We start from the raw sequence: 23,191 nt of genomic DNA, 5'->3' as shown, positions 1-23,191 counted from the left end.
AGAAGAAAAAGTGATCTTCAGTTCTAGATGCATTCATAATTGACTTTGTGGGGAGTTTTTGCAGCAAGAGGCAACAAAGCAGCAAAAAACTACACTTACATTTAAGATGCCAATAGGCAGATCTCATAACTAGAACAATGTCAAAGTTTCTTTCTGCCCTTAAGATTCTTCAGTCAGTTCAATTCTCCTACGACATTTAACTACTATACTCATTGAGAGGTGACAGCATTCCAATCACATTCCTGATAAAAGCCTTCGCTGTGATGTCTATCTAAAATCCAGCTCACTTCTAAGCCTCCACCTTTCCTCCTCCACACTGCAAGGACATAGACAGCTCAAGGTACCCTTTGTAAGACCACACCTGAATTACTATAATGCACCAGTCCCAGACTTTGGTTATTGTTCCACAATTCATAGAGGACATGCCAGTTGTTGCTCCAAACATACCAAGTTTGCTTTTTACCCTCTAATATTACACTTAAGTCTTAGTCATGTCTCACCTGAATCTCACTGGTGATGCACACATCAGCCTCCAAACAGTTCAATAGAAACTCCCATCCTTTTTTTCTGAGTTTAGAAAATGCTCATACCCACACCCCTACCTCACTGGAAAGTCTTATCTCAAAACATGCAGGTGAGGAGGACATGCAGCTCATACACTATAGGTAAAAGAGTGAACACTTGAATTCGGGCTTAGGGCATAGGAACCAAATCAGCTTCTTCCTGGGCTGAGGGGATGCATGTTCATAATCCCACTATACATTTTATTTCTAATCCAGGGACAAAAAAAGCCTTTCTTTCATATTCAGTTTAACAGGTACCCAACATGCCCTGCTGCTGAAAATGTTGAGGCTCAGGCATTTGACTCCCTTCCCACTAGAGATTAATCTCTATCCTTCACAGAATCACAGAATGCATCAGGTTGGAAGGCACCACAATTGGTCATCTGGTCCAACCTCCCTTCTCAAGCAGGGAGCACATGGCACAGAATTGCATCCAGGAACTTCTTGAGTATCTTTTGGGGTGGGGAGACTACAACCTCTCTGGGCAATCTGTTCCAATGCATACTCAAGTAAGGAAGTTCTTCCTCATGTTGAGGTGGAACTTGCTGTGCATCAATTTCTGCTTGTTGACTCTTTTCACCCTTCCTTAAGTCCTTTTCACAAGGCTGTTCCCAACTTGTAATTACACATTTCTCCTTCCTTTTCCTGCAAATCAACTCTCTCTTAATCCCAAACTCCTGAAACTTATTTAGCAGTTTTACATATGCCCTATATAAATGAATATTTTGCTCCAAATCCCTTCAGACAAATGAACACAGGACCTGGCAAGCACCAACAACTACAGCACAGTCAAGGAAAGGATTTTTCAGTCATCCTGGCAGGTCAATCCTGCACAGTCAAGAATATCAGTGAAAGCAATCAAGTCCAGCTTTCAGCCAAGAAAAAAAAAAACACATGGCCAACAACTAAAATATGAATAAGGAGGAGCATATGGCAGTAGAATGGAAAGACAAGAAATACACACAGGGCTGTATAGGATCTTCAGGAAACTCAAACCAATGGAAAAATAGTATCAGAGCAGCAGCCTCAGTAAGCTTAGCGAAAGTGTTTTCATATTTATCAAGGATAATAAATCAAGATTTAGGAAGGAGGAAAGAAGAGAGACCACAGGAGAAAGACTAAACTGATACTATTGCATGGGTTATCACCATTCAAGAGACTTCCTCCAAGAGCAGAGTCCTCCCTACTGGCACCATGTCAACACAGGGCAGAGACAGGAGGAATCTCCAGAGCAGCTGTGCTCAAATTTAGCAGGTAGATGGAAGAACAGCAAAGCAGTACACAGCAGGAGAGGAGGGAAAAGCAATGCAGGAGAAGTCCCAAGCAGAAGGTGGCAGAACTCAAGGGTTTTTAAAATGGCTGAAGGCTCAATGATCAAATGTGCGTTCATGATGTATTTAAGGGGCTTTATTTGCAACTTAGTAACTCACCCACCTGTTGTTATTTTTAATAAATAGTATTGATTTACATCTACTTTATATTGTCTCAAAAATAGCAACAGTCATCACTAATTTTCTAAAAAATGAGACATAGCTTCCAACGATTTCACATTAAACAGGCAGTAGATAGCCAGTTTCCTTGCCCTGTGTCAGCAATAATTAAAGAATTGTGACTAGTACCTCCTTGCTTCTTGAGTGCTGTTAAAAGAACAAACACAGATTGTTATTAAAGCTTATTCATAAACTTTCTCATCTCCCATCCCTTGTCAAATACTTTGGAGGTGGAGTAGGAGCAGATTTGCTTGTCATACTGCTGCAGTGTAGTCTGCACTTGAAATAATCTGTTCTACTCCAGCCAGAAGACTTGTGCAGAAATCATGCATGGCATTATTGGTTTCAAAATATATTTCAAAATTTAACATCTGAAAATTGCTGTCACATCAGTTGACCTACGCAAGATTTGAACTTATGTGACAAGTATACTTAACATTTTTTAAAAACTTTTCTCTGGGAGTAAAGCCATTAAAATTAATTCTTTCTATGTTGTTTTCTCAATTACTTATACTCTAAGCAAAATTTGTGCCAGAACTTACTAGAACTTAGTTACAAATTCTATTTTTGTAGGCAGGAAAGATCTAGTCACATGCCCCCTCCTCCCCTTCCCATTCTCTTACAACTGACACTTCCTGTGCTGTCCCTGGATGACCAGGAAACAAGTCTCATGTGCAAAACGGGCCAATGTCACTCACCTGTCATAAGGTAAAAAACCCATACAACCCACAAATCAGGGATAATAGTACCCACACCACAGAACCTGGAAAAAGCATTCAGTGAAGCATTGGGCTGAATGAAGCACATAGACCCCAATCCCCTCCCATCTATCTCTTTCCAGCAGACATTGAACTTTTTCATTAAAGCACTGTTGCCTTCTACTGCACATATACCATTCACGCTTCACTAGGGGAATTACAGAGTAAACACATACAGAAAGTGTGTAAAAAATGGAGTTTGAAAAGTGCTTGTAACTGAACTGAGAATTTTCACACTAGCTTTATTAGCAGAAGACACAATTTTTCTTCTCAATTACTCTAACTATGCAACGACTATAAGGTGTGAGGATTCCTATCTCTAGTAAGTATAAGAATTTCTGCTAGAAATACAAATTTCCCAATACAAGTAAATTACTAAAACACTCCCTTACATTCACATCAACCCTTTGCAGGCTGCACCACTCCTGTGTACTGATGCCAATGCTGGCAGTCAATGCAGTGTCAAGTGTAAATGGGTGCATAGGAAGCTGCAAGTAACAAAGTGACAAGAAATCCACTTTCAGTGTTCAGCTGCATAACCCACGAGGAGCACATTTTGAGTTGCAGGTCATCCATAGTAAGTTATTTTCTTCTACACAGTATGATCTCCCATGGACAACTTTCAAGTGTTTACAAATACTTTCATAAAAGAGCAAAAGCAGACGTTTTTATCAGGCAGGAAACAAAAGGTTCTTTAAAACTGTTTAATTACATGTTTCAGGTAAGCACAGACAATACAGGTAGATTTCCCACCACTCAGTATTTACATTCTTTTCTCTAGGCTTGAGCTGTTCATTTAGAGTGTTTTTCAATCAACATCCTTGTCAATCACTTGCTGCAAAGAAGGGTGCTGGAAAAGAACTATTGCAGGAAACATTCCATCAAGGCATGATTTTCTGTAGGGCTTTTCTTCTTTAAGAACTACGTACTAGTAGTTCAAGATATTTTGGGAAAATCCTGGCTTCCAAGATGACCTGAAGAATGCATTGAAACCAAGCAGTGTGTTGAAGTCCTATAAATAGTTAAATCAATACCAATATGTATCTTGTGGAGCTGAAATTCTCTTTTCACTGGCACTGCCATTGCTGTGTGGCTTCTGTTAGGACAGTTTTACACCAATTTTGTTTTGTTCCTTTTTCATTAGCCTTTGTGCCTCTTTCTCCATTTTCTTTCGCTGTTGTTCTGCTGCTCTTTTTTCCCTTTCTGCTATCTTCTGTTGTCTGTAATTAAAGAAAACATGAATTGCTAAATAACACACAAGCAATTTTCAGCATGGTCATACCTTAAGTTCCTGTCAATACATAAGTTATCATAACTAATAGAAACAGAGCATCAGTCAATTGTCATTAGGCTCAGAACAATCCTTCTTCTACTGTGCTGAAGTCCTTTTTTCAGATTAATCTAGAATTGTAGAATATTCTGAGTTGGAACCCCACAAGGATCATCAAAGTCCAGCTTCTGGCCTACACAGAACCATCCCCATGAATCACATCATATGCCTCAGAGTATTCTTCAAACAATTCTGGCAGGCTTGGTGCTGTGACCACTTCCCTGACGAGCCTGTTCCAGTGATCACACTCCAGGTGAAGAACTTCTTCATAATATCCAACCCAATCCAATCTAGTTTTAGGCAGTAATATTTGTTCAATTATTCAGTAATTTAAAAGCTGCTAGCTTCTCAAAGATTCAGAGTAAATGAATCAGTGAGAGTACAGGACAGTTGTAAGGCCTAGAGGAAAAACTAAAAATCTATCTAATACTTTCAGCAGCAGCTCAGAAGTTTTGAGTTTTTGCTGGTTTAGGGATATTTTTGAGTTTTTCACCCATTACTGTACATTCTACCTGACAGCTGACAGAGCTGTCAGTCTGGCAATATGCAGAGTAATAATATTTGCCACATTACAGTGGCAGATTTTTATATTTCCCACATATCTGAACTGATGAAGAAGGGAAGAGGCACTGTGCTTCTTCACCAGCCAATATACAGAGACAGTGAAGTTCCAAAAAGCCACATGTTGTTAATGCTGCTGTTCACGTGCAGTTCTGAAGGGAGGGATTGCGGCAGCTCCTGTTTCTTTCCCCAGGATGACCTGCAGGACACAGAGCTCCTGTGCACAGCAGTGGTTTCACGCCCTCTACAGTCTGGGAACCTGCACTCAGTTCTGCCCAGAGACTTTCAACTTGCCTCAGACACAGCAACTGCCCAACAAAAATACAAGTAGCTGTTACAAACTAAAAATGTGTGAGTTCAACTGCTTCCACTAGGATAAAAACTTCGTTGGTAATATAAAATCTGAAGTTGTAGATAGGTATATAAAATTTGCAGAAGAAACTAAGTTTCAACTAACTCAAGTTAACTGAAAATGCGGTTTGTCACCCACTATACCAATTCACCACTGACTGGAAAATTTCAGTGTATCCCAGCCTAGAACCTGTGGAAAATGGGGAAAAAAAGAGACTACAGGAACTTCGCATGCTCTGACAGCCTACTCTTCAGCACTTTCTGCATGCCTTAATTCCAGGGAGCATTTGACTTACTATATGTGCTCATTTCAACTGTTATGCTTACACATAAACTCACCAGAGGCCACAGGATAGTCTTCACTGCTAATTAGCAGGACACTGCCCATTTCTGCATAACTGATCGGCACTCCATTACTACACAAAACTTATTCCAGTCTTACTGAGCACCCACAGGTACCAGATGCAGCAGGCTAAGGGAGACCCTTACTTTTTCTGCACACTCATTTCATTCTCCAAAGGCACTGGAGTATAGTCAGCATTAACACTCTGGAACATTAGGGGACTGTCCTCTATTTGGCAGTCTGAAATATTATACAAGCTTCTTTCAAGTGTTACACTTACGCATTAAGTCACCAGAGTGGCCACAGGATCTTCAGATCATTTTGCAGATCAAGATGCAGACTTCTATCATTAAGAAGAGACTCCATAGCACTTCCTTACTACACTCTGTTGAAAACAGAGTCAGGCCTGACCAGTTTTATGTTAAATGTTTTGCTTAAGTTTTATGTTAAATGTCAGATGTTAAAAACACCAGTGATGTCTACTGCAAGAGAAACTAAACCCAGTCGGGATTTCTTTATCAATGTTGCTAAAAATCAGCCAGGACTTGACTCATTTACAGATAAACATTGTTATTTCTGTGTCATGAATAAAACAAAGGTTTTACTTCACCCAGCTGGGATACAGCTTACATAATGACCAGCTGTATAGAGGTAGCCAGCCATAGCTGGACAAGTGGTAAGCCATAGACATCTGGAGTTCTAATCACATTTTATCTGCTGGAAGTATTTAGACACACATCCCTTCTATAACAACTGCAGTTTGATACTTTTTAGTGAGGCCAAAAAGAAATCCTATGAGAAGTAACCATTTGAGTTGAACCCTTTCAACAGTAAAGATGGTAGGCTGAAATCTTAGGGATAGGTTCAACCAAATATCATGACACTTTGAAAAATTAAAGCTTTTGGGAAACCCCACTGCTATCACCATGTAAAAGATCGCTCTTCCCAAGTATTCTAGAGCATGAACCTGACAGTTGGAAAACAATACAATGTAGCCCATCCTGGAAATATTCACGGCACAGATTTTACACTCCAGGAATAAACTGGCATATACATACACCAGGTAATTTTTAATAGCTAATTCACTTATGACAAACCACCTGTAATGGAATGCGGCAAGGGTTAAGTAAATACAATGCAGTCTCCGCAGTAGCAAAAGTAGCTGTTTCATTTCTCCGTAACAAAAAAACAAACAAACAAAAAAAAGAGTATTTTCACTGCATCATAGCTATTAAAGATCTTACTGAGTCTATTGATATTCTTTACAGGAAAAAGCACTATCTGTGGAACCAAAACAGCCCAAAAGCACATCTTTCATATCACTTCAGTACAAAACCTGAAACAGTAATGAAGTTTAAAAACAAAAGGAAAAACAAAAAGACAGCAAGGTATTGATCAGAATGTACACACTGATACCAGATAAAGTTTACAAAAATATTTGCATTACAACCCTATTTTCACATGTTAAGCTGCTGCAAAGCAAGACTGACAGAGATAATAAATTCTAATTATGATTAGCACATTGAAAATGAGCTGGTAACTTCCCTGTTGTCTTATTCCACAGATTGAAAATGTAAATTTTTCATAACATTAAAATAAACACTTGATCAGATTCCTCTTTTCTTTTCCCCACAATACCTATTTTCCTTAGAATGATTTTTGACTATATCATGTCTTTATTTCACTAGTGGACCATGGAAGCCACGTGCTTGAAATTAAGTGAGTAGAATTACAACAGCCTAGGAAGCTAAAGCTATCTGAGGCTGGTTACCTGACTATGTAGCAAGCAATAAAGTTTGATACAACTGTAAGTCACTACTAGTTCAAATCATTGTGTATGATTAACTTAAACTTAATTTGCATCTCTTTACTCTCCATACCCCTTAAAGGAAAGGAAAAAAGAACACAAACTGAACGGCTGAAGCGTTCACACTAACTTTGTGCGTGACTTTGATTTTACGTTCAGCTAGTTTAGTTAAATTAGAAAAGCCTAGTTCATACAGGGATTCCAAGAACATACTTCACCTTCACCTTATCACTTCACCTTCTACCCTGAACTATTTTTACCTTAAGCACATGGTTGTGATACTTTTTATAAGGACATCAAGTGGTATTTTACCTAATCAAGTAATGTGATCTGAACATAATAAATTGTTGGGATTGGTGGGGGGCCATTTTTTTAGCGCCTGCATATGCATGTGTTAATATGTTGTTCCAGTGTTCCAGTGATTTTCAGATGTCCTCTACTATCTCATTTATTAAATTAATTAGATCCAAAATGTCTTCTGGTGAGTACCAGTTATACAGAGATTAGATGCATACAAATAATTTGTCTTAAGAGGAGTTTAACAATTCTTGGTACTTACCAGAAAGGTGTCAAATAAACAAATGTGATTCTTTTACATGTAAAACCTTTACATAGTGTTATATTAATTTCAGTTACCTAAGAACTTCTTCTGCCTGCCAAGCAGCATCTTCCTCTTCTTCCCAGGCATTTGTATTTTCTTGCCAAGTATCCAGGTCTCCCAGTTCAGGCTGAAACAAAGAGAAGTTCTAAGCACATGGAAAATTAAATAAAACACCGATGTGTGACTGCCAGAGTGGCTCCTGGATGACAGTAAAGTTTCCTTAACATATTTTTAACCTTAATGCTTCAGACTTACAGAAATATTTGAGGTATGGCAGTGCTTCTCATCTTATTGTCCATGCTTTTTTTCCTGCTATAATACTGAGTTTTTTTAGTTGTCAAAGGGTTTTTTGGACAAAGACAGGAAGGAAGTAGTGGAGTGCATTTTTAGCAAGAGGAAGATAGATTGAGCAGATTAAATGAGTAGGTAATGTAAAAGATTTCTGGTAGTTGCATGGACAAACCAACATGTACATCCACTTGTTTTTATGTCCAGTATCAGTTGAGTGACACTTTTACTCACTAGAAGTCCTTTCCTGAACTATTTTCATAAAGGACACTGCAAGGAGGTGGTATGACCATTCTGTTCTGCTTCCTGCCTGTACCCTTTTGTGCACAATGTTTATCAAAAGAGAAACACTGTTAAAAAAGGCAAAGGGCAAGGGAGGGAAAGCATCTCCTGCTAACTGGCCAGGCCGTTAGGCAACTAGACAATTTTTTCAAAGGCTAAGGAGTAAAAATTAGGAGACTGCTACATTACAATCCCTACACAAAAAGGAAGGGAGAAGCAGAAGGTTAAAAATGGGTCCAAAACAATAAAACAAAGGTAACTTAGAGGTTTTCAAAAAAGCCTTCTACTCTTTTGTCAGTAACTTACTGTGTAAAATCCAAAACTTACAGTTCATTGCTTTAGCAGATTTGCAAGCCCATAAGTATATGGAAGCTTCTTACCTTTTTATCACTGATCTGTCAAGTTTCTCAGCAGAACACATTGGACTACTTCATTCTTCACTCAATTTTAAAACAATTTACATCACTAACTATTCCAATTACTTCCCACAATGCACACCTTAGGCAGACTATTCCTTCCCATAGAGAATATCATTAACTGATAAATACAAAATCAATACTTAAAGTATACTTACAGATTGGTGAATAAAAGGAATATCTTGTGTGGCTGCTAATCTGCTAGAGAATCCTGTGTTTCCCTCTGGAATCCCAAAATTTAAAGGCTCTCGTTTTTTAATAACTATCTGAAAATATTCAAAAAAAGGAACAAAAAAGTGGTAGATTAAAGCCCTGCAGAGATTCCTTGGTGATCATATAACTCTGCGCCCATGAAGGTTCAGCTACACAACACCTCACTGTGTCTTAAACCTGGCCAGCTTCTTAAAGCTGCACAGCGAAATGAACTTATAAGTGAAAGATAAATACAAAAGACAAGAACTCCTCCTCCCCCCACTAGCATATTCTTTAATCACATAGAAACCTGTGACTGTATCAAGACAAAGAATGGGCACAAAGAATCACAAATCAAACAGCCACATCTCCCAGTACTCATAAAAGCTACCAATATGATAAATTACATTGTGGTAAACTTATGTGATAAATTGGAGAAATCTTGCTTCTGTGACAGGTCACTTTAAGCTACTAGTTTTGAGGATAGTGCTGCCTCCACACTTGTCCTGCACTGTCATGTCAGCTCTCTCAACTACTCCCAATATCTGTGCAGTTTCAATAGCTGCAAATTTTCTGTCAACATTAACTAACTAGTAAGCTCTGTACTGGTTTGGCTGAAAAGCAGTGCTTTTCCCAAAACAGTTGCCAAGATCACATATCCTTTTCACTTGTCTTAAGCACAAGTCAGAAACTTTGTTTAGCCTACTTCAAGCCTCCTCTGCTTCCCAACAAGGCAAATCCACAGTTCCACTGCCTGTATGCTTGTACCAATCCAAGAAAGGAAACAGGACTAGACAATCTTATTGTCTTATTAAGCAATGATAGACTGTTATTTGACTATCTATTTCCAAATAGATCAGTCTAGATGAGTGACAACATGAGCAGACTGCACCTCAAATCTCAGGGTTTATATTGAGACATTCAGTGGAAATAAACACAAATTCATACTGAATCATGTTAATTTGGCCAAATTAACAGGGATGTTCTTTACAGTGCCTGCAGTCATCCCTAGAGAGATATTTAATATAAACCCAATGTTTAGCATGGACTCTTCCTCAGTTTTGTTCTGAACCTGAAGCGCATTCTATGAGGCAAAAAATGTCAGTAGATATAAAGAAGAAATCTACCTCTCCCTAGCCCTCTTCTACTCCTCAGATTTTGGGACATCAAAATCCTTCGAAGAATTTAGTCCACAAGATACTGCAGATTCTGAATGTACAGAAAGGTGACACCAGGATCACCTACAGTTCATAGGACCATAGGAAGATTCAGGTTTGAAGGGGCCTCAGGAGGTTTGTAATCCAATCTCCTCCTCAAACCACTGTCACTTTAAGGTTGATGAAAGTACTTAGGGCTTATCCACATGGGGCTTAAAAACTTCTAGAGATGGAGGCTGCACAACTTCTCTGGTAACCTCTTCCAGTACTTGTGAGGTTTTTCCAATTGACTCAAAGACCTGAAAGTACCCAGCTGAAAGATTCACAAATAGAAACAAAACCTGCAATCATCAGATTTCAATCAGCATTTATTTACAACCTTGATGCTCCTGTAGAGATGCCCTCCTGTCTTGTCTCCAGTTAAAATGGTATTTGAAGAACAAGCTATTTTGAAATCAGTTCCCTAATTCCAGCCTCCCCAATATAACTTGGTGAAACAATTAACCATTGTTTTCTGAAACAGCAGGGCTGCTCCCTCAGACTTCAATAGAGCAAGACATTGAATGTCTTTGTTCAAATAAGGGTATGAGCACAAATGACTAGAGGGTTCTCACATTATACTTCCAAGAACTTTTAGAGTACAAAACTATTCATAAGTTTCCAATAACATGAAGACTAAATATGCAAACATCTGATAGCATCACAATTGTAAAGATCTCAAAGGTCTTAACATTAAACATTATAAACTACACACCAACATCTATTCTCATTTACCAATAGCACCTTCTGTAAGTTGCCAATTTACTTGCTTTTATTTTAAAGCAAGGAAAACCCTCCATAAGTAGAGTTGAAAATATAATACTTACTTTTTGAGTTTTTCTTATAGTTGGTGCCATATCTTTGAAATAATCAGGTTCCATTTGTTCCAAAGAATTTTGCTGAGCAGCCACATTACCATTGCCACCTTCAATCTTCACACTTGTAGGTGCATCTTCATCCCATGAAGACCAGTCTTCCACTTCAGGCTGAATATAAGAATATGGTACAAATTAATATTATCTGCATGTAAAATCTTGTCTTTTATAACTTGCTAAGATATATATTTAATACTGTATCACATATTATTATATCTTTCACATATATCACATTATATGATATATTTCTTGGATATATACCAATTCAATATTGTAGGACTTCCATAATCACCCTGTTACGGTATTAAATCACCTACCACTTCAACAATTACCTGCTTAGGAACAGATGAATAATCCACTGTGGTTGGCAAAGTTATTTGGTCTCCACTTAACTTTCGCCCTCTTCCAGACCTGAAAAAAAAATGTAGGATTCCTCCAAGCTCTGAAAACATGAGCACTAAGTTTAAAAAAAACAAAAAAGGAAGTCTGAGAACAGCACTACTGAAAATAGTCATGGCTAAAACATTCAGTGCTTCAATTACCTTGGTATTAACTACTGTCACTAAAAGTCAGCTAAGCAAAGGAATTTCATCATGAATTGAAAGTTGTTTTCACAAGAATATCAAAGTGCAATTTACTTTTCTAATTGCAGTGAAATAGAGGAGAAATACTTCTAAGAAACATGAAAATAGGCTATCTCATCTGCATAATTCAGTCACAATTTTTAGACTGTCAGTGCTTATGAAGCAAGCACTAGCAATCTATATTTGCGAAAGAACCATTTCTACTGTAAAATGAGAAATTTTTCTATTTGTCTTAAATTTTAAGCTGCTTCTAACAAATAGCTTTCTGAGCTGCTTGATTTGAAAGCCCCTCTGAAGCTCTTTTTTCTTCAAAATCTAAACAGAGGTAATACAAGATTATGCAAGTTAATAGCTTTAATTCAATTCATGCTTCTACTTAAAGAATACCATTTCAATGCATTTCAGCAACCATATAAAATAATTTTAATTGAAAACAACACTAATGCATTGCAAATAAATTATCTAGATACCTACTTCATGACGTACAAAGATCAGAATAATTAAAATATTCTTAGCTGACATTCACTGTATTTTAACACCTTAAACACAACAGAATGCAATTCAGACTCACATTTATGTTTTCCACAAAGAATGTAAGGTCCTATAGCAAAGCAGTCATGAAACTGACCTTATGTAGCTTGGGAAATTTAATGTTTTTTTCTTACTACTGATGAGAATAAACCGCAAAACTTCAATTTCTAGTTTCTATCAATTAGTTTTAGTATTAGAGAACATACTATCAACTGACTAGCTGAATTGCTTGTAATATGACCTCTACTGTATGCTGGTGAGTGACTAGATATATTTTTTCTACTCTAGACCAATATTCCTCCTTAGACAAGGTCAGGTGCTATAATCAAATTTTCAAGTTTCATATAATTAACTCTACTTGCTTTATAAACTGTCTCTTCAAGTTTGAAAAGCAACAGATTTTAGGGGTAAAGGAAGGTGAAAACACTGTTCCCTCAAACACATTAGAGACTTCTGGTTGACAAGATTTACTTGACATCTCCAAAGGAAATCCAAGCTTGGAAACATCCTCCTTCAGACCTCTACAGGATACACATCCTTAATACTATTTACATTTAATACTGTTACAAGTCATCATTTCTGCACTGACTTTCTCCATATGATCGATGAGACAAGCAAGTGGCTTGTAACATTAATCAAGTCAAAATGATAACAGGGCTGGAGGTAGGAGGAAAGAGCTTTTGTCACACAACATCAGAAAGAATATAGTACACAGAGCAGCACCAAGGAAGGCTGCTACAGATGCCACTTCCTCTAGGAAGGGAACAAGATGCTTATAGGAACAGCTGCTCCACAGCCACCATTAGATACCGATCACCACTCTGAATGCCAAATGCCTCAAAAATGATTGGATTTGTTTCTCTTTAGTAATAAGTAGTATTCAGATTTCTCAGTTGGAGATAATTAGAGATTTTAAATGGAAGGAAGTTTCATCTCTTCTTATACTGACACATTTTATTTCCTGAGAAATGGATTCAGGCAGTCTGCTGTTTATCAAGAAGAACTTTAACTAAAGAAAAGACTAGTACTATTTGTAAGCTCTATGCTGCCTAGAAAGTTGCACAATCTCTACAGGCACTTGTTCAAATGAAAACCTAATGTAAACTATGTAATCTAAGTAAGTGTTAGCTCATATATCCATTAAATTAAAATGCACGTTTAATTAAATCACATTTGCTGATAATTAGGTATAGTTATATCGAGGGGTGCATTACAGGAAAACAAAATTTATCAAACTACACTTTGCAGATGACAGTGAACAGAAGAAACATCTGTAGTTAGTGGTCTGAATTAATGTGATCCAGTGACTTGCTTATGTGAAAGACTTAATTTTCATTTCTTCAACTAATTGTTATTGAGCAAATAAGGGGTTTTCTACTTAATGTACTCTGAGACAGTTCCTCAGTTGTTCATTTGAAGATAATATGTCATTCAGAAGTTGGAAAAAAGAATGAAAATACTGTCACTACACTTGGAAAACAATTATCTCCTTATAAAAAATATAATTAGAGAAATGAAGGATCCACATAATACAGAAGTTACGATCAACTCTGTTTTGACTTCTTTCAGAACTTGAACAGCAAGTTTTCTTAATTTAATTTGGAATTCAAATCACAGAACTAAGGTTGACATCTATATAATTGTATGCAGCGTTAAAATGTATCTTTTTAATGCTTCACTAGATCTGTAAGTGAATTTACCAACAACTCAAGAGCTTCCTCTTATTCTTGGAATAAGTAAAGGTGAAGAGGAAATAGGCAGTTATTTTGTGTCTACCACATATTCTGCATACACTTTAATCCTCACTGGGAAAGTAGTTGTCATGATACAGAAAAAGAGAATACATTTCTCTAGATTGGTATTTGTTTATGTAAACAACAGGCTGCAGAAGTGGAAGGAAGCGCAGCAGTTCATATGACAGCACAGTGCCAAGAATCACCTCAGGTACTCTACTACTGTATCACTGAACTCCACTACTCCACATTAACTCTCGAGGATTTTTAGATTGCTTCAAAGTACTACACTGCAGCACTCATGAGTCTACAACTCAAAAGAACACCACATATGACTTAAAAGAGTGTAAAAAATAAACCATTCTTCATCATTAAAAACTAAAAAAAGGTGTTCCCTTGAACTTCAATCACGGTCCTCCAAACTTCCGAAAGAATCTTCAATAGGCAGAAGAATCTGAAGTCTCAGGCAACTGTTTTTGACAAACAGGATGAGAATTGCCTACATCTGTAATGACAGCCTACTGACTGATGACAGACCGGATGCTCCCATTAACTTAATCTCTTGAAACACAAAGTATCACTTGCTAAGTACTTTTCAGAACTGTGCAGCACAGCTTTTCTTCAAGTTTGACATGGAATAGTTTCAAAAGCCATTTTAAAACCCTGTCATAGCTATTTACAAAACTTTATTCAGCTACCATACAACAAAATACACTCACAAATACACTACACAGACTTTTGGAACTCTGACCAAATAGCAAATTAAAGAATTCACTTGACTTAGTTTTCATCTGTGTTGATTGCTTTGCAATTACTAAAATCAGAGCTGGTAAAAGTGGTGGCTGGGTGCTGGGGGAAGGGCAGAAGTGCAAGAACCTGTAATTGAAAAACCGAAAAAAAAAGGTAACCAAATTAAATAAAACTTGTTTACCTGCATATTAACTTTTTAATGAAAGAAAGCACTGCTGCCAGGCAAGTACAGACTTTAAAGAGTCGAAACTGTGTTATGGCCATGGTAAGAAACCCTTCCTGCAAAAGAAAAAAGTTAGATGCAGAGGATTATACAACTTTATACAGTACTTAAAGCCAATTGCCTTAGTTGCTAATAAGCTAGGAGCAGTCAGTGAAACTGTATTAATACAAGGAAAGAGAGCAGGTACTTGGAGCAAAGATGCTACCTGCCTACTATGAGGATATTTCACTGATGTAAGTAATACAAGTATCTAATATATATGACCTTTAAAGAAACAGCACAAAATCACAGGTAGAGTCAAAGTTAAAGACACTCTTAAAGGGGAAGCGTAGGCAACCATCTGCAGTGCCTGTGCAGCTGATCTGTTTCAGACACTATCAGTGGCACTGAACACTGGCAGTGCAAAACAGAGTACTCATCAGAGAGAAGCTCCTGCTTGCTTGAGCATATCATGCATATACAAATTATAGATTTAGTCATTAGGTGAAATTCCAAAATTAGCTGTCTAAATTTACTTTCCATTTTGATGGAAATGATGAGAACACTGCTTATTTTAGAACTAGTCTCACTGAAAAATCATCATCAAAAAAAGACTGTTCATCCTGTGTGAACTACTGCACCAGCTAACCCACAGAGCTACTGATATTTCTCTGCCTGACCGGATCATGATAGCAAACACAGAAAAGAAAAAATTCATCTTTGGCTGAAGCCATTCCTGTTTGTAGCTATTTTTTAAGTGACAATTTGATAATCTAGAGAATTTATATTTATCACATCACATCATTCTAACATACCACCTTGAATAGCTACACACTGACTCCGAAAAATCTGCTGGAATTCAAGGATCTCTTTTCTCTCCTATAGGTGAACATTTCAGAGTAAAGAATAAGAGGTTAGGCTTCAGAAATAGCTTTGCATTATAAACATCTACACTTGTAACAACATATTCTGTTGCAAGTTTAACATACCTTCTGGTGAGAAGAGAAGGCAGCCCTGTGACATTTCCATCAGGCCATGAGTATTCCATGGAAGGACAGCTTGATTTCAAATATGCTATGGCATTTAAATCACTTTTTATATTCCAGGCTTTAAGTTAGGAAGAGTCAGGAAGGTGGATCATTAGGTAGGCTGCTCCAATACTGTCCTGAGGATTTTATTAAAAAGGTACACAATGGGATTTGTGAGCTTCAGGGAGCATAGATGTATTTTTATTGGTGCTCATTTGCTAGATAACGTAACTACTAGCAAACACCCTAGTAATATAGTACTGGAAATAGTGCTTTACATGTAGTTCAGGACAGAACTTTCTGCTACTGAAAAATCATATAGGAGCTGATAAACAGGCCCTTTTACTACAAAATGGAAGACTTAAGTTAGTAGTAACCACCAAATTACAGACTGCACTACTGAGCTGTAGCTCAGGAGAAAAGCTTCATACATAGGACAGGTATCACCTCTACTTCAATATTTGTGCTACCATATTTCATTTCATGGGAGACTTAAAAATGTAGAGAACTTTATACAAGGTTGGATTGGCTGTTTATCTAACAGAATTAGAAAGCAGTCAGTTCCCACAAAGAAGGAAGAACGGACATTGTCTGACATATTTAGCTTTTAGTTTAAAAGACTGGACCATTATTTCATATTATGCTCAAGCACTTCCTTACCTTTTAGAATGAGCAATGTTAACAATATATAGATTACAGAAGAATGCGTCAGTCAAGAATTTGAATGATTAGGAAATAATGGAAGTTAGTGAAAGAGTGAACAGTAATAAGATGGAAAGTTCTCCATCCTAAAGGTAGAAATTATTGCAAACTAACACTGAATTGGTGAAAGAAAATGTTATTTTTAGGAAAGGCAGTTAGAAGTTATCTGCCTGGGATGTGAGGCATGAAGAGCATGTGACCTGCTGAAATTATTTTAAAGGTACACCTTTTCTAAAAGAAAGCCTGTTTAGAAGCTCACTCTACTTTACCAGAATTCACTCTTTTATCAGCTTGGGGGGCAGGAGGGAAGGAGCAGAACAGTACTCAATACTAGCAAGAGTAAAAGCTCTTTTCCCTCATTCAGGCTATCTAACTGCTACACTGGACAGTACAGACAGATCCTAAATTTAAAAAACTCCTAACTACTGACTGAGAAGGTTGTTTTAGGAAGCCACCAAAAACCTTTGCAGACTCAATATTACTTATGCCTAAAGTCAAGGAACTAGGAAGATTACTAAAACCAGAAAACTAAAACTAGAACAAAAAACTAAAACCAGAACAATGTTCAAGTGTGTCAGTTACCAATACATACATTTATAAATGAACCCAGTTTTCAACTCACCATTTTTTCATATATCGAATTGTATACTGTATTGAGTTTTCAATATAAAGTTAAACAATTGAAAAAAAGCATAATCCACAAGAACTCTGGCTTGCAGAGTCAGTGGACTTATGCAGTCCACAAGAACTAATCACCAAAAGTTAATCCATTTCCCAGGTCATTCCCATATAAGAGTGACTATATTTCCAGTATCACCAGTATGCCCATTTGGCGGAGTTCAACAGCTATAATTATGCCCATGACAACCAGATAACTTGCGTTTCTCCACTTTCCATGTGTCAGGCAAAGATTTCAGAGTTACAATGAGACACATGGCCAGTTAACATATTTGTGATGGAGATTTCATTTCAGCTGAGCTAGAACTAGGCCCTTCAAAGGCTGGACTTGATGACCTTGGAGATCTCTTCCAACCTTAGTGACTCTGTGATTTAAGATAGTAAGTACTGTTTTGCCCACCTCTTTTCTGAGCATTGATTGCAGTCTTCCCAGTTAAGCTCCCTACACTACAAACTGTCAGATGCACAACCAGAGTTTTGTCAACAATATGCTATCAGCCAGCCATAGTACTGTTAGCAATCATTTACCTTTAAAAGAACATTCCTCAATGTACCTGCTTTTTATACTGCTATTTGTGATATGAAACCATATATATGTATTTATTTAATTAATATTAATTTTTATAAATTAATTTAAAACACAATCTTGAACCAATTACTGTCTCGAGGTAAGGAAAAGTCAACCATTTTCCCCTTTGTCTGAAACAGCACCTGAAATGTGAGCATTGTTGTTCTAAGAACAGCACTACCTGAAAAGTTAAAGGTTTTCTAAAGGTTTTGAGTTTTGTTTGGTGCCTTTTGGGGTTGGGTTCTTTTGTGCTTGGGAATTTTTTTATGTTAATTAAATTTCTCAAGGTAAACCATTTTATATCTGGAAGTAGTTGTATGAATACAGATGTACACAGAACCCAAATTTTCCTCAGTTCACTGCAAACTTAACTTTTCTTGTCCATCTTTCTCAGACATTGGAAAGAAGCACAGCCATGTACCTTCTGTTTCTCCTGGGAAAAATACTGAACAGTGTAATGCTAAATGGCAGGCCACAACAACCTTTCTTTTCTTAAGCCTTTCCTTGATAAACAATCCCAAAAGGATCAGCAGTCAATTATAACACAGGATGACAGACACATAATGCAAAGTTGCAGAGCTACATCAAGAATCCTAAAACATTTCTTAACAGATAGAGGCAATTGTGAAATACTGGATTAAAATTCAGAAAATCTGGTAAGGGTTGTCTGCCAGCCTGATACATCCTTCTGTGTATCACACCTCATGCCTCCACCTTCCATCTATAAAACAGGATAGATTTCCTTCTCCCACTACTGGAATTGCTTTGTTACATTTATGAGACTTAGGATCAACTGAACTTCCATTACAACAGATATAAACAAGCAAATAAATCAAGACATGAATCCTAATCAATTTAATACTCATGGTCAACTCAGCAATTCTGTAACAGACAGAGTTTGACTCGTGCATCTCATACTGTCTTCCACTGGTAAAAAAGTCACAACAGGTGTTCACATGGAACATGAGCCCAGAAAGGACTAAAAACAACAGCCATGAGATGTTATACATTTTAGAACCAAGTCAGAAGAATGAGGAAACTCAAACATTATAGGGACCCATAAAGGAAATAGAATGAAGGGAGGCAAAGTTCAGAATTTTATTGAACATTTTTACTTTGCTTACAGCTTGCAACAGTGGCCTCATAAGAACTCCTGGCACCTCTAACTTCACTGAACGTAGCCAACATAGTCCACCCTCAGGTGGATTGGTTAATCAACTATGGTGCAATAAGCAAGACTCTCACTGTTTATCAATGTACAATAAGCACACTGGCACCTGGAGAAACACTTCCTCTTTCATATTTAACTGTACACACAAATACCACTTAAACAGGATTTCTACAGACAGAGTCAATTCTAAAATAAAGTCACTTTGAGGCACTAAAATTATTTCAGAAACTTGTTTCCTCCTAGTGAACTCATCTTTTACTGCCACATCAGCTTTCTTTCATATTAGCTCACTTGTAACTCTGGAATGTAAACATGAACACACCTTGGAATCAGTGATTTTAGCCCATATTAAACACAGCTAGATAAATAACCAGACGATGATGCTTAAAATAACTTGTCTGAAACTGAAAGGCTCCCCTCCAATTTACATAAGGAGATATCAAAAACGCTTCACCCTCCTAAAGCAAAATAGGAAATTCATTTCCTAGTACTAAAGACTAACATGGCCTTGAGTGTTTACATTTGTCAGCACGGAAAATCCATACTGGTTCAGTAGTGCTTTTGTGTTGTCACTAGAACAGCTGACAATACCGTAGCAAAGTTTCAGCAGTAAGGATAGAATTTTTTAAAAGGTGATCCTGTATGAAGTTCTGGTAGAATGGCCACATCAAAGATCAGAAGTAGGTTTATAGGGAGATGGAATTTTATTAAGATTAGTAGATAGAGATAAAAACCCTGTTTTCAAACATAAACCCTCCTCCAAATCATGCATGTTACAAGATGTATAAAGACTCTTTGAATTTTAAAAAAGACAACGCAATGATTCTAGAACAGCTTTCAATCAGGTACTGAAAGACAAAACCAGCACTTCCTGCATTTCAAAGACAGCAACCATCACTCTGTAGCCTACTGAGAGGTTCCACTGCCCTCTTCCTGGTTGATTTGTTTGGTCTCTTGGTTCTTTCATCACTTTACACAGAAACAATATTGGGAACACGTGTGCAGGGAAAAAAATCCTGTCTTGACCACTGAGTTTGATAAATAGATACATTAAGTGGCAGCATGACTGAACCCTAAAGCCATGCTATTATGGCATTAGGGAGAGAAGCAGAATGAAAAGGGAAGCTCAGGAGGCATCTCCTCTATCTAATTGTAGGTAAGTGATTGTGGGATGTTTGTAAAGATACTGTAGTTTCAACACTAATGTTCCAACTTTCAGTGCAAATACCCTAACTAGGCAGTTGAAGTAGCTGGGACAGAAGACATCTCACTCACATTAATCATAGGCAGAATAAAGTCATCCAAGACACTCAAATCCAGAAAGAGATACTATTGAAAGCTGCAAAAGATACCAAAAGTCAAGACAGAATGTTTGTCTCTCTAAATAAAGGCAGCAAAAGTTGGTGACTGCTGGCAATTCCTGAGTTATTTCTAGACACTAAATACTCTGATATACAACACACAGGGTTTCAACTCTTTTTTAAACATGTTAGTCCCCGAGTCATATTACTTCTGCAGTAATACCACCACATCTCACCCCTTCCTCTCCAAGAAACCGAATATAGCTACAACCTCACTAATGTGAACTCCTGAAGCTTTATGTCTTGAATTGCAATAAATTCTACTCTTCAAGGCAATATTAGTTAAGATAGAAAGTTTATGTCTACCATTATTCTTTGACAATTCCTTACCTGTATATGCCACTGTCTTGTGAAAACCAGCATACAGAACACAGCTTGAGGTAACACAATCTTGTGAGACCACATTATAACTTCATTCACTTCATAACTTTGCAACAAGTCTTTTACATAATGCCCGAATTCATGTAACTCACTTCAAAAACTGAAGTTCTCAGACATAGAACCAGAGTTTAAGAGACCCCAGTTCTGTTCCACTCCTTATTTGCCATCCTGGACCTAAGTTTTCTGTAATTACGTGCAATGCCAGAGACAACAAATTAACACACTCATTGTTACTACTACAAAATCATCTTGCAATGCCTGTCTTGACGAGCACCAGCTATTTACAAACAACAACACTACAAGACGGCCTAAAGTCTCTGCAGCGCACAGAGACTTTCTGTGGAAATACATGTGTATTTCCACAGAAATACAGCTCCACAGAGCTATAAAGCAGTAAGCTATGCCATTTTTCATTAGAGATGCAACTCAGGCACTTACACTGTGAATTCATGACCAAATAGCAGCGACCTACCATTCTACTGACCAGCCGAGTCTTGAATATTATTAGAGACAGCACTGAAACCAAATAGTAGCACTTAATTTTTCTGCGAGCTGTTAGAGATTCTCAAGTATTTAAAAGCATGCTAAGGAATTTTCACTCAATGTATTATTAAATTTGCTCGTCAGCGTAAACAGTAGGTAACCCCAAGCAATGGCGTCCCACCACGAGTTCTGACAGGCCGTGTACCCTCGCCCTTTCCCACAAGGTGCGAAGCCCCTCAGTGCCCAAACGCTGCCTGTCTGCCACATCATGTTCTTCGCAACCCATAAGATCCCCCCACTTCGCCACGGAAGAGGCCGCAGCCGGTCGGGCAGAGGCCGCGGGCCTGGCGCTCCCGGGCCGGCCAAGCAGCCCCGCCGCTGGGTGAGAGCCGCGGGGCCGGGGCGCCCCGAGCACGGGGCAGAGGGGGCGGCGGCGCTGCTGCGGGAGAACCGCGCGGGCAGCTCTGCCCCGGGAGGGAAGGCGCTGAGACCGGGCCCCTGCCCAGCAAGGCGGAAGCGGCACTCGGCAGCGTAGGAACCGACCCTTCCCGCTCACCTGCCCCGGGGGGGAGGCTTCGCCGGGGGTCGCGGGGCTTCAGGGGCCGAGGCGGCCGCTCCCGCAGCCTGCGGCCGCCCCTCATCCAGAGCCAGGCCCGCGCCGCTCCGCCGCCACCGCGCGCGCCGCCATCTCGGCCCCGTCACCCGGGAAACACTCCCGCCCCTTCCGGCCGCACCGCCTCCCGTGCGCTCCGCTCCGGCAGCACCGCTCGGGCCGCGGGCACCCCGGGCCGTCCGAGCGCCTGGGGCAGCGGCTAGGGCACAGCCGTGCCGGGCTGCCCGCGGCGCGCCCCGCCAGCGGCCCGCGACCTCCCCCTCGCCCGCCTTCCTCCCGCCCCCACAGTGGCTGGGGGAGGTCTGAGCCGGCTCTTTGGACTTACGCGAAACTGTGAGAAAAAGGCGTTGGACTGCGACCGTATCGGGTTGCTGCACACGTGGCAGTAAAGGTGTTCCTCTGTGGTCGATAGGATGCTGAGCTGTAAATTTGGATGTTACTAAAAAACAAACATTGTTTGTAATTCCTTCTGACAGGTGTTACCCCAGTGTCCCAGTTTGTTCACCGACTGCTTGTCCATTTTAATGGCTGGTTGTTAAGGTTAATGTTAAGGCATTCCAGAGCTCTGTGTAAACCTCCAGTTGTGTTACACTCGGTAGGTGAGGTTAGGGGGATGTTTGTCTCTTTCTCCCATGGAAATCTAATCAGTTCTAGAGCAGCACTAATACAGCACTCCTTTCAACTCAACTCCAAGCTGTAGCACTCAGTTCTTTGTGTGGTCTTAAAATATCTTCCAATAAAGACTTCCTGCCACGGGATTTACTCAGTTGGTGTGTTCCCTATGTGTGTCGGGCAGTGAGGAGATGGATGAAGGATGATGGCTCTTGTGAGGAGGCACTGGTATCAGATAGAGTTCCTTCATTTCCCTTTTCCCATGCCCTAACAGACCCCATGACTGCATTTCCACAGCTCTTCATCAGGAAACAGGTCCCAGCAGGACAAGGAGAAAAACATGATCTATCTGACCATGGGGCAAGGACCCTGCTACCCAGGACACGATAGGGGCCATCTGGGGGCAGCTCAGAGTCCAGACTACCAGGCAGGTTACTGGTGATCTAAGGACAAGCCAGTGAGTCTGCACTGGTCCAAGATCAGTAGAGAGCATAGCAAGTCAGGACATGATTGTGGCCAAGCTTAGAGGAAGCGGTCCTATGATGTTGAGGTGGGGATTGACACCCTTATGCCTGCAGAACCCAGCTTCAATAAGAGAAACACATATACGATGCTAGCTTTAACGTTAAAATCATTTCGAAAGTCTTAGTATAGGTGAGGTATACCTTTCAGTATAACTTTATACCTAAAGCAGAAACAGAAGCAAAACTTTCATCTACATTAAATCAGAAAAGAAAATTG

The 23,191-nt window shown here is 39.0% G+C and overlaps 1 protein-coding gene across 2 annotated transcripts; it reads right to left on the bottom strand.

Moving 5' to 3' along the window:
* Positions 1–1,955: 1,955 nt before the first annotated feature.
* EBAG9 (estrogen receptor binding site associated antigen 9) lies at positions 1,956–21,950 on the bottom strand. Of its 2 annotated transcripts, XM_030971778.1 has the most exons (8): positions 21,782–21,919; positions 15,843–16,018; positions 14,833–14,930; positions 11,386–11,464; positions 11,006–11,164; positions 8,949–9,056; positions 7,840–7,931; positions 1,956–4,031 (listed from the first exon to the last, which is right to left on the bottom strand). In XM_030971778.1, the coding sequence occupies exons 3-8, from the start codon at positions 14,913–14,915 to the stop codon at positions 3,911–3,913; spliced, it is 642 nt and encodes a 213-aa protein (XP_030827638.1). In that variant the 5' UTR covers positions 14,916–14,930; positions 15,843–16,018; positions 21,782–21,919; the 3' UTR covers positions 1,956–3,910. The 2 variants fall into 2 exon arrangements, with proteins under 2 accessions (XP_030827638.1, XP_030827637.1); XM_030971777.1 differs by lacking the exon at positions 15,843–16,018 and having other exon boundaries at positions 3,501–4,031; positions 21,782–21,950.
* Between the last annotated feature and the right edge of the window lie 1,241 nt (positions 21,951–23,191).

This window comes from Camarhynchus parvulus, chromosome 2, assembly GCF_901933205.1.
Source record: "Camarhynchus parvulus chromosome 2, STF_HiC, whole genome shotgun sequence".
NCBI lineage: Eukaryota > Metazoa > Chordata > Aves > Passeriformes > Thraupidae > Camarhynchus > Camarhynchus parvulus.
Note: the sequence above shows the minus strand (reverse complement) of the source record. Positions and strands in the feature narration are given on the sequence as shown.

Bases quoted from the DNA above. Each gene is read 5' to 3' on its own strand.
- EBAG9 (XM_030971777.1), bottom strand. From the start codon at position 14,915: ATGGCCATAACACAGTTTCGACTCTTTAAAGTCTGTACTTGCCTGGCA. The intron at 11,165-11,385 runs GTAATTGTTGAA...TCTTATATTCAG, and splicing joins ATTCATCTGTTCCTAAGCAG to CCTGAAGTGGAAGACTGGTC. The intron at 4,032-7,839 runs GTAACTGAAATT...CTTTAATTACAG, and splicing joins CAGGCAGAAGAAGTTCTTAG to ACAACAGAAGATAGCAGAAA.